This window comes from Poromitra crassiceps (genome assembly GCF_964638095.1).
Source record: "Poromitra crassiceps genome assembly, chromosome: 17".
NCBI lineage: Eukaryota > Metazoa > Chordata > Actinopteri > Beryciformes > Melamphaidae > Poromitra > Poromitra crassiceps.
Window position 1 is genome coordinate 29,180,368 of NC_139635.1, and position 11,984 is coordinate 29,192,351.

At 44.8% G+C, this 11,984-nt stretch overlaps 1 protein-coding gene across 1 annotated transcript; it reads left to right on the forward strand.

Annotated features, from left to right (window-relative positions):
- Positions 1 to 224: 224 nt before the first annotated feature.
- Positions 225 to 11,620, forward strand: dhx30 (DEAH (Asp-Glu-Ala-His) box helicase 30). The gene is made up of 20 exons (XM_083654049.1): positions 225 to 402; positions 630 to 766; positions 885 to 995; positions 1,109 to 1,366; positions 1,469 to 1,618; positions 2,365 to 2,517; positions 3,250 to 3,367; positions 3,951 to 4,303; positions 4,742 to 5,125; positions 5,280 to 5,361; positions 5,908 to 6,012; positions 6,121 to 6,296; positions 6,437 to 6,643; positions 6,770 to 6,851; positions 6,999 to 7,192; positions 7,628 to 7,787; positions 8,295 to 8,452; positions 8,745 to 8,845; positions 8,950 to 9,089; positions 10,809 to 11,620. The coding sequence occupies exons 1-20, from the start codon at positions 231 to 233 to the stop codon at positions 11,060 to 11,062; spliced, it is 3,495 nt and encodes a 1,164-aa protein (XP_083510175.1). The 5' UTR covers positions 225 to 230; the 3' UTR covers positions 11,063 to 11,620.
- The last annotated feature ends 364 nt before the right edge of the window (positions 11,621 to 11,984 follow it).

Below are 11,984 nucleotides of genomic sequence, written 5' to 3' on the forward strand. Positions count from 1 at the left end.
TTTGAAATGGTCACACTTGTATTATGTATTCCGCACTTATTTTTATTTAGTTATTTGTGTAGTATTTATTTATTTATTTTGGTAATTATGACGGGTTTTATTGTATTATGTCCAGGAAACTATAATGGTTATATTCTCCACGCCAAAGGGTGGCGCTGTAGGTACAATTATTAACCGGCAACAACAGGAAAAGAGCAGCAGTGCGCCGTAGAAGAGTTTGTAGTTTAAAGATGGCGCTACCCGGTGTTTTACTCGTGCGACTGAGAGCGCTGTGCAACCTTGGCACATGTGTAGAAACTGGGAGTAAAATTGGACCAAACTGGAGGAAAAGTGTGCGCTCGTATAATACAAAACCTCGAGCCGTTCAGGGAAACGGTGCACCATCTTCCCAGACAACACGAGGTGAGTGAAAATTATCTAAGCTAGCTAACTTAGCCAGTTGACAGCCCATGGTGACAGCACGCAGCAACCTCAAGGACATCCATCGTGTAACCTTAATGTTAAAATGTGGCAGTAATGTTTGCAATGAATAGGGCGATTCCCGTCTAATGTCGTTAGCAGTAACGTTAAAGAACATTATGACGATATTGTTGACCTCGTTGTCTGTCTGACATTTTTGGACTGTCTAGCTAACGCTAGCCCAAATCTGCTGAAGGAATTCCCTGACCCGAAGAGTCTGCTGCATAACACCATCACCCGTTCACTTGGGGTGGGCGACGTGAACCGGGTCATCCAGTACAGCTGCACGGAGCATGACGGTGTCAAGGTCAGGGGAAACATATGTTAATGAAAATGCCATGAGATTGATATATAACTAATCTACTTGGTCTTAATGTCTGTCTCAACCATAGATGGTCTCAACCTAGTGTGTTTTGTTTATGTAGAGAGCCACTGTCACGTTGCAGTGGCCCCACAGGTTTGAGGTGGAGGGCTGCGCCTCCAAGAAGAGTGATGCAGAACGATTTGCTGCTGCTGCTGCTTGTCTCAAGCTGAAGGTAAGCTCCAGTGACTCGCAGAATGAAAGCACAAAACACAATTTTTTCCTTAGGTGAAGTCATACTTATTGGCTGTTTCTCTCTCTCCTCTTCTCTCGTCTTCTCATGTGTAGGAACTGGGTGTGCTTGGACCAAACAATCAGCTGCCTGGGAAGAGATCTGTCCGGGGAAGAGCAGCGCCGCAGCTGTCACTCCTGTATGATGCTGAGGATGACGTCCATGTGCCTAGAGCTAAACCAGATGAAGAAAGTGCCTCCCTGGCTCCCTTGGAAGATAGTTCCAACCTCTCCGAAGCTCTTTCCCTGTTTCCACAACCTAAATCTCTCCTGACCAGAGTCGTTCAGGTCGCCACGTCATCCAACAGAGTCACGGTCAGTAGCTCTCATCCCTCGTACAATGAGAGACGAATCACTCTTAGCTCAGACTGTATTCCAACTACTCACTGGTTCTGCCCTCATCATCTGTCACTACAGGAAGTAATTCAGTACAAAACGGTGATAGGGAAGCTGAAGAGGTGTGAACTGACCCTGCGGTGGCCGGAGGAGATGACGTTCGTGGCTACGGCTCGCAGTAAGATGATGGCAGAGAAGAGAGCTGCAGCTCTCGCCTGCATGAAGCTGAAGGTGAGGATGAATACTAAAAACTGTTATTACTGTTATATAACCTATACATTTGATGAAGTCAGTACTTCTTAATGGTCCAAATTTGTTCTGTACAAGTAGGCCTGTGTGTGGGTGTCAGCCTGTCAGTGTAGGAAAACAAGAGCTTTTTTCTTTTGCCCTTTGGAAATATTTGTCGGGGGCATTTTGGATCATTTCTGTGGCAATTTTATCAGATGTTGGGAAATAGAGAATTTCATTAAAGTGACGGAATTTCTTCCAATTTGGCTCAAACGTCGACTTGGACTCAAGGATGAACTGATTAGATTTTGGTGGTTAAAGGTCGAACTTCAAGGTCACTGTGACCTCAAGAACCCCATTTCCAAGCTCTTTAACGCGATATCTCAGGAATGCCTTGACAGAATTTCTTCCAATTTGGTTCAAACGTCGACTTGGGCACGACTGAGGATGAACTAGAAAGAATTTCTTCACATTTGTCAAAGTCTGGACAGACATGGATGTCGACTGCTCACTTGTTGGCGCACGCATATATCCGCGGTGCGGTCGTTCTACTTTATGTTTATATATATATGGGTATACTTAACCGTGTGCAAGCTTCCACTGTTAATTATATATTTTGTTACTTGGCAACTGTGTTCTTTGGGATTTGTGCATATGTTTAATGAGTCATCATGATGATTATTATTTAACCTTATTATGCTCTTACATGTGAAAGCTTTGTCAAAATATAAATATGTCACCTGGTCCAGGAGCTGGAGCTTCTAGACAAGGACAACAACCCGCTGAGTCACGCCAAGTACCACCGTGAAAGTGTGAAGGAGGCAGGAGAGAGGGAGAAGCGGCCTTTCCCACTGGAAATCCCACAACAGCTGGAGGAACGCATGAGAGAGTACCTCGCACAGGTCAGTCCTCACTTCACATGAGAGATATGGGTGGAATATAGAGCTCTTTATTACGTATGAAACACACTCGCAAACTAAATGCCTTGTCTGTAAATGACAGTACCCAAACTGAATGCCTTTTCTATAAATTACAGTACCCAAACTGAATGCCTTCTCTATAAATGACAGTACCCAAACTGAATGCCTTTTCTAGGGATGCACCGATATGAAAATTTTGGCCGATGCCGATAACCGATATTAACATTGCTGTTATGGCCGATAACCGATATTTACCGATGTCGATATGATCTGTATAAAACCACATTTTTATGATCATCACATTTTGTACATACTGAAAAACACATGTTAACACTGAATTTGAAAAAGTTATGCATTTCTTTATTTGCAAAGCCTTTGGAAAAGCCCATAAATCATAGATTTACTGCATTATTTCATATCAATGTGAAGAATTTGGCTGATAATGATAACCGATATTAACATTGCAACATCTGACCGATACCGATATGACCGATATGTTAAAAAATCGGCCGATACTGGCCGATACCGATATGATTGCCGATATATCGTGCATCCCTAGCCTTTTCTATAAATGACAGTACCCAAACTGAATGCCTTCTCTATAAATGACAGTACCCAAACTGAATGCCTTGTCTGTAAATGACAGTACCCAAACTGAATGCCTTGTCTGTAAATGACAGTACCCAAACTGAATGCCTTGTCTGTAAATGACAGTACCCAGTGGCGACGGAAATGCAGAGACTGTGGGAGGAGGAAGAGCAGAGAGGGCAGCAGACAGCAAACCAGGAAGATGAGGAGGAAGATGAGGACTTGGTGACGGATGCCATCACAGGTAGGGCTGGGACGATATCATCTCCCGATTCGATACTGTCACGATACTTGGCTGCCGATTCAATATGTATTATGATTCTACAAGTATTGCGATTCGATATTACAATTTATTGAGATTTTCGTTCGCTTTTTGGGAAAAAGTTTAGTCACTAATAGACATGACACATCATGTCATGTCAGTCTTTCTGAGATTTATTTCAGCAGCAGGTCTGCCTGCCAAGTCGCTGGCAGGCAGGTAGTGGCCCACCCATTACAATAGCTGTCAGCCAATCACCCCCGATCAACAACAATAAAAGCAGTTGATTGGCCGAAACTGTGAAACAATAGCCCGCAGACGCTAATGGCCCCCAAACACACTCGTAAACAGGCACAAACAAGCCTGGTTTGCTCTCAAAACATAACTATTTAGTGATGAGTGGCTTCTTCAACATCTAAACTTGCATAAGATGGGAGGGAAAACAAAGAGAAAACACACTTTATTTATTTATTGCCATTATCGATTCAGGGATAAAAGATTGAATGAAAAAATCAGCAAATAAAAAAATCTCAATACTTAAGTGAATCGATCCCACCCCTAATCACAGGCAGGTCGTACCGACCCCTCTCTGCCCAGAAGGCTGAGCAACTCAACGCGCATCTGCAGGAGGACTGGGAGAGAGCAAACCCTGGGCTGAAGCTGGTGCTCCCGGTGGACGAGCACCGTCAGCGCGTGGTGTCAGCGGTGGAGTCGTCCAGGGTGCTGGTGATCGCTGGCGAGACGGGCTGTGGCAAAACCACCCGGGTCCCCCGCTTCCTGCTGGAGGAGCGTGTGAGGGCGGGCGACGGGGCGCAGTGCAACATCCTGGTCACCCAGCCACGTCGCATCAGCGCCGTGTCGGTGGCCCATCGGGTCGCTCATGAATTGGGGCCGGCTCTGAAACACTCTGTGGGGTATCAGGTGAGCAACAAGCAGACATGACTGTTATGAGAACATGGATTTGACACGTCAGTTTTGGGATTTTGTGTTTACGGTTTATTGGAATTCTTTGGGTTTGACTTGATTTGAGAGAGTATCTCAGGCAAGCAAAATCTGTATCATCGAATCACTTCTTAAAACGTAATATAACGTAAAACGTAATATAAAATGAAGGACTTCTCATCGTTTTTTGTATCTACTACCTTTTACCTGTATTCAATATGTTGTTGCTTTGCTTATCCCTTATTGTCATTTATTGTACTTTTCTTGTAAAGCACTTTGTAGCTTTCTTTAGACGGTGTTGTATGAATGAAGTTATTATCATTTGCATCAGTGAATAATCCTATGAAATTTGCCCATCACTTTGATAGTGCACCTTCTTGGTTTTTGGATGTAATGGGTGATGTCTTCTGTACCTAGGTGAGACTTGAGAGCCGCCCCCCAGAGCAGAGTGGAGGAGCCCTGCTCTTCCTCACAGTGGGCGTCCTGTTGAAGAAGCTCCAGGGGAACCCGTCCCTGAAGGGGATCAGCCACGTGGTTGTGGACGAGGTCCATGAGCGAGACATCAACACGGACCTGCTGCTGGCTCTGCTGCGCTCCAGCCTCACCGAGAACCCCCACCTGCATGTGGTGCTGATGAGTGCTACTGGGGACAACCAGAGGCTGTCCCAGTACTTTGGGGGCTGCCCAATTGTCAAGGTGCCCGGGTTCATGCACCCAGTCCAGGATAAGTACCTGGAGGAGGTGCTGAGGGAGATGGGGCGCCGACCTCCGCCCCCAGTGAGGGCGAAGCCTGACAGACAGGTGAGACTCCCACATCTGCTGTATTTATCTCTCGGTCTTAGGTTTTCATTTGATGCATTACTCCATTTCTGCCCACTTGGGCCATACATTGTGTGCACAGGTGTGTTTTGTTACCACCTTAAACCATATGTCTAATTTTGGTGTATTCGTTCAGGAGGGAAGAGATGATGATGCCACACCAGACCTGGATTTAGTGGCTGATGTAATTGAGCACATTGACAGACGTGGAGAGCCAGGTAACCAATCCTTATGCCGCCTTCCATTTGCACTCGGAACTATGAATTTCCCAGTTGCATGACGTCACACCCGAGTTGACCGCGTTCCAGTTAAACAGTCGGAAAAGCAGCCAGGGTTAGCTCTAGCCAGGCTAGCCATTGTTACCACTAACAGTTGATAACAATGTATGACACGGTATTTTGAGCATACAAACACCGTAGCAACATGTCCACAGATAGAAGTTAGACAGAAGTACTGTGTGTACAACTGATTTAATGAGACACACATAAGTCAGTGATAATAAACAGTGTATTACTACAGCTTTCACTACTGTTGATGGAGGAGCTGCCATCTTGGATTTTTTAAGTCGGGGTTGGTGAGGTTCCCCTGACTTTCGAAGTAGAAAATCCCAGTTTAGGTGACGTCACAGGGGGGTGTTCCCATCTTTGAACTGGGAAATTCCTATTTCCTAGTGAAAATGGAATGTGGCATTAACCCCCCACTTGCTGATAATGATGTTGATTATTATGAAGGTGTTATGACGGTATTTGTCCATCATGCTTCAGGAGCAGTGCTGTGTTTCCTCCCTGGGTGGCAAGACATCAAGGCAGTTCAACAGAGACTGGAGGCTAAGCGTTCCTTTTCCTCCAGCTCCCAGATGATCGTTCCATGTAAGAGAGTAAAGATGAGTCTACAAAGTCCACTCTTTTCTTTTGGAAGTACAGAGAGAAGATCCCCACTGGACAGAATGTATTTATCACCTCTTTCTTTACTCCTAGTGCACTCCAGTTTGTCAGTGGCAGACCAGCAGGCAGTGTTCCAGCGCCCCCAGGTGGGCCAGAGGAAGATTGTCCTTGCTACGAACATTGCTGAGACCTCCATCACGATAGACGACATTGTTCATGTGGTGGATGCGGGCACTCAGAAGGAGCAGAATTACGACCCACGGACTAAGGTTGGTGTCAAAGTAATTTCACCTAACTGCTGTTTTATGCTGCAAAAACAATGCTAGTAGTGTGTGTGGACATTTTCTGATGGAATCATTTAAAACGGTTATAATTCAATAATAATCCAGCCTATTTCCTACGGTTTTAGGTCTCCTGCCTGGACACGGTATGGATCTCCCGTTCCAACGTCACACAACGAAGAGGGAGGGCAGGACGATGTCAGCCAGGACACGCCTACCACCTGTTTCCACGGAAACACCTGGAAACCATGACTACCTTCCCCATTCCTGAGATCCTGCGCACCCCTCTGGAGAGCCTAATAATGCAGGCTAAAATCCACAGTCCCAACTGCAAGGTAAAGAGAGAGCGCAATGGCTGAGAAAGTTAAATTGTGCTTTTTTTCTTTTTCTTTTTTTGTGATTGTTATACTTTCTGGCCGTGTTGCGTGACTGACGACTGATTGTCTTATTTTTCTGTGAAGGCTGAAGATTTCTTATCACAAGTGTTGGACAGTCCAGAGAAACAAGCCGTGAGAGATGCTGTCCACAATCTACAAGACATCGGTGAGTGACTGACAGCTGCTAATATTCTGCATCATGTGGTTATATTTTTTACCATTTGCGTCTTAACTTATGATGTAGTTTATTCATGGTTCTATACCGGTTTCACTTCTTACATCAATGCTGTGATGACCTCTTCCCCTCTTACAGGTGTTCTGGACAAAACGGAAGCCCTGACACGACTGGGAGAGCGTGTTGCCTGTATGTCATGTGACCCGCGGCTGGGCAAAGTGCTTGTGCTGGGTGCCATGTTCCGCTGTGTTCTGCCCATGCTGTCTGTAGCGGCCTGTCTGACCAGAGACCCCTTCCACAACAGCATGCAGAACAGAGCACTTGTCTGTAAGGTGAGACACATATTTACTCCCTACCAACACAAGGGTCGCAGGTTCAAGCCCCCGTGTTACCTCCGGCTTGGTCGGGCGTCCATGTAATGCAGGTGCAATTGGTCGTGTCTGCAGGTGGGAAGCTGGATTAAGTGTGTGTCCTGATCGTTGCACTAGTGCCGCCTCTGGTCGGTTGGGGCGCCTGTTTGGGGGGAGGGGAACTGGGGGGAATAGCGTGATCCTCCTACATACTACATCCTGTCAGTGAAACCCCTCACTGTCAGGTGAAAAGAAGCGGCTGGCGACTGGCTGCGCATGTATCGGAGGAAGCATGTGCTGCTAGTCTACAACTCTCCCCAGATCCCCAGAACCCGAGGGATATTTATATACTGCAATTTACCCATGACTTGGTATTTATAATTTCATCATCTTTTCATCCTTTGCTCCTTCGTCCAGGCTAAAGCGGCTCTGAGCGGTTCCAGTTACAGTGACTACTTGGGCTTCAGTAGGGCGGTGCTGGGCTGGAGGAGAGTTCAGCAGGACGGAGACAGAGAGGACAGACAGGACTATCTGTACACACACGCCCTGTCCGGGGCCAGCCTGCGATTCATCAACGGTTAGTTTGAAAATGAGCTTGTTAAATTGACTGGACTCCTTTGTGCGGATTGATATGACTGAGGTGGCCTCTGTGCATGGAAGCAGTCTGATATTCCTATTTCCTAGCAGTGGTCTGTTATACAGAAATAACGTGAATATACGTGTCTTAACAGCTGATTGTTGACGATCACGCCTCAGTAAACAGTCAGCTGTTAAGACACGTCACACACTAGTGACGCCTCTGATGAAGACGGAAGTATTACCGTCGAAACATGTCCGGTAGGAATGACAAATCTGTGTCTGATATGTAAGAAAAATCTAAGTTTCCACTAATTTAGTTGACATTATTAGTCCTTAATGTTAATACACCAAAAATAAAATCAGTTAAAGATCGTCCACAAGTCAGAGTCAAGTCTCAAGTCTTTTGAGGTTGAATCTCAATTCAAGTCTCAAGTCAGTGTGTGTGCGACTCGAGCCCAAGTCCCCGTCACATAGTGATTGTTGTTGTGCTGTTGTTGTGTTGCAGGTCTCATCTCTCAGTTCAGTGAGAACCTGTGTGAAGCAAAGCTGGTGACTCGTGCCAGTGAGTGCCAGCAGCACTCGTCTCTCTACAACAAACACAGCAGACAGGACGAGCTGCTGAAGGCTGTGCTGCTGGCTGGCCTCTATCCCAACCTCATGCAGGTACTGTACATGGTGACCTCCCAGAGAGTTGAAATACTGCCTCATATAGACTGTATTGCTAGCTGTAATCTTACCCCCTGTTTCTATCTATCTTGATTAACATCACCATATATATACATATAATTTATTTATTTATTTATACTGTATATATTACTATATATATATATATTTATATATATACAGTATATATATATACAGTATATACAGTGTGTGTGTGTATATATATATATATATATATAATATATTGTGTTGATACAATAAGTAACTGATTGTCTGCTTGTCTTTGTTCCAGGTGAAGAAAGGCATGATAACCAAGGGGCGCTTTCGACCCAATGCTCTGTGTTACCGCACATTCAGTGGTCCAGTGCTGCTTCACCGCACCTCAGTCAACAGGTTTGTACACAGGGTGTGCTCTAATGTTCACTTACAGCATGTTGCATGGTCTTTATCGGCTACTATAAATGAGTCTGATCCATGTTTACGTCTTTGTGTTGCAGGGGAAAGAATCAGCTGCCTAGTCGCTGGCTGACCTTCTTCAGTGCTGTCAAGTCCAACGATCACGTGTTCATCAGAGACTCATCCACCGTCCACCCACTGGCCCTGCTGCTGCTCACAGACTGTGACATCACAGAGACAGGTAGGACGTGCTGCTGCTCACAGACTGTGACATCACAGAGACAGGTAGGACGTGCTGCTCTGTGACATCACAGAGACAGGTAGGACGTGCTGCTCTGTGACATCACAGAGACAGGTAGGACGTGCTGCTCTCCATAAAGGTGACTTTTGCAGTAGGAATTAACCATTTGCCATATTGGCTATATTAAAACTAGAACGTACATGGATTTATTTTCAATCTGCGTGCAGTGCAGTACAAACTGACAACTGTGGTAGAGCCCTCACTGCTAATAGGTTAGCGCTACAATGGCAGTCAATGGGATTTTTGCCTACTCCCGTTCAGTTGCCCAAAATGCACATTCCAACAGCGCCAAAAACACTCACATGTACATGTTGTGACTCGTGTACTCACCACATGATGAAATAATAATCCAAAGTTACGTTAAAAGGTCATTTTCGTAGTAAATCCACACACCAAGACCTAAACAAAGAGTAACCGAATTCAAGATTCAAGATTCAAGATTTTTATTGTCACTCCATGGTACAAGTATCACGTGTGAAATTCTTGTGCTGTGGACTCCGTTTACAACATAGTACAAATATAACAGGGCATATGAGTGCAAAAACAACAAGAGACACAACAAGCAATAAGGCAGTAGAGTGATAAGACAAGTCAGAGACAGTTGCATATTCACTGCACATAGGTGCACATGTCATGTGCATACTTTAGACGTGCTTAAACATTTTAAATTCGACATATTTGACATACAGGTGCAAATAGCATATACCTAATTAAACATACAATTAAACATTAGACATACATAATGGTACAGTACAGCTACTACACTATTTGTGTATGTTAAGGAGTCTCGTGGCCTGCGGGAAGAAACTGTCCCTCAAGCGATTTGTGCGTGCTTTTGGAACCCTGTATCTCCTCCCTGAGGGTAACAGGGAGAACAGGCTGTTGTGGGGATGGTTTGTGTCTATTAACAGGAGTATAACCAAAGTTACTTCCTCATTTGCCATGTGGTGCATGCACATTGCACACTGCACATGCACTGTACTGATGATGACTGCACACAGCGCATGCACCACATTGCAAACGAGGAAGTAACTTTGGTTATACTACTGTTAAGGTCCTTACACATCAAGAGCAATGCGAATATACGGCACGAAATTGCGATGCGAGTTTTGACCCACCTGTCAATCACAGCCACAGATGTGTACACATCGGAAGCGAATTTCTGAAAAATCGACCGTGGTTCGAAAAAATAAACGCCGCAATAACGCTCAGCGAAACTTCGCCGTTGGTATGCACGGTTGCATTGACTGATATAGGTTCAGAAAATATTATTGACGTGCGAATTAATCGCACGAAAAAAACGCTCCCGATGTGTAAGGACCTTTAGTTCGGTTAATCTTTGTTCTCGGTGCATAGCATCAAAACCATGCAAGATGCAGTCAGGAAACTTTACAGGTGTGTAGTTGATATCATCGAAATTATGATATAGCCCCCCCCCCCCCCACTTTACGCCCCTGGCTCCCATTCATTACTGTAAGTCGTGGGCTTTGCCGCTGGTGTGACTGAGAGCAAAATTATTGATTGATTGCTTATTAATTGGTTGTTGATCATTATCGACTAATAATTTTGCTCTCACATGACCCCATCACAACATGGTCTCTGGTATTTTTTATTTATTTTTTATTATTAGTTCTAATAAGTCTGTCCTCTTTGTCTCAGTGAGCGGAGACCATGTGGAGGTGTCATTACCTGGACACACTCTGGTGCGCTGCGAGCTGTCAGTTGCGACCTGGGAGCTGCTGTGGGAACTACGCACCTCCATCCAGACCATGCTGTACCGCAACTTCAGCTATCCCAACAACGCCGTCAACAACTCCTCTCAGGATGGCCAGCTCATCTCCTTACTTGTGGAGCTGCTTAACAATACAGACTCAAATCCTTTCACACACAACAGTGACAGTGAGGTGGATTGACCATAAGAAGAAGGGCCAGTCTGTTGGAGAGAAATGCACTGTTCCATGTTGTCTATATCAAGTCTGCTGGCTGATACTGAACAATCAGGAGCCTGATGGTATGTCACTTGTATATATTAGTTGAGTTAATGTTAGTTGGTGTTAATGTATTTCAAATGTACCCATGGCCAAACACCCAAGCAGTGATCTAATGTATTCAGTGAATGAATATCCTCCATGATCATCTACAAGAGAGTGAGATGAGATAGCACCAAGCACATTTTGTGATAAGATGCAACCAGAGTGAGGCCATCTACACCTGGCACTAACATGCGTTTTCTGTGATCAGATTGCAGTCGGATAGTGCTTGACCACAACCTGATTACCACTTACAACAGCAGTCACCGCTGTTTTCGGATCTCAATGTGGACACTGGAGACACATATTAATACCGTGTGTAAATGTAATCTTTGACTGACTTGGGATCTCTGGTGTGGCAGCCGAGCTAAACTCAGTGGCACATGTGAGGTAAAGTTGTTTTTTGGTGGGACAGTGACTTATACTAGCTGCTAGTCACAGCTAAAAAATACTGAGAATGTGAATGGCTGTGGTTTTACAAGGAACTTGAATCATTTATTACAGTACAATATGCTCTGAATTAATCAGGACTCTAAGAAGAGCAGAAATCCAAAGTGGACTGTTGTCTGCCACTATAAATATGACTGTGCTACATGATGAAGTCCATGTGGTGTGAGGAGATCCATGTGTTTGATTGGATTATGGACTCTGATTATTTGCTTTGTGAAAAGCAGAAGTTGGGATTTTACTCTGTTAATGAGTATCAAGACAGAAGATGTGTCTGGCTGAAGACTGTCACACCAGACTGCATGCAGTAAATAATGTTAATGTGGACACATATTTATTGTAATACATTTAAAATACC

What these genes read in the sequence shown, in the direction of transcription:
- dhx30 (XM_083654049.1), top strand. Translation starts at nt 231, where the DNA reads ATGGCGCTACCCGGTGTTTTACTCGTGCGACTGAGAGCGCTGTGCAAC. An exon ending in AACACTCTGTGGGGTATCAG is followed by an intron (nt 4,304 to 4,741) that starts GTGAGCAACAAG and finishes TTCTGTACCTAG; the next exon opens with GTGAGACTTGAGAGCCGCCC. An exon ending in CTGTGACATCACAGAGACAG is followed by an intron (nt 9,090 to 10,808) that starts GTAGGACGTGCT and finishes TCTTTGTCTCAG; the next exon opens with TGAGCGGAGACCATGTGGAG.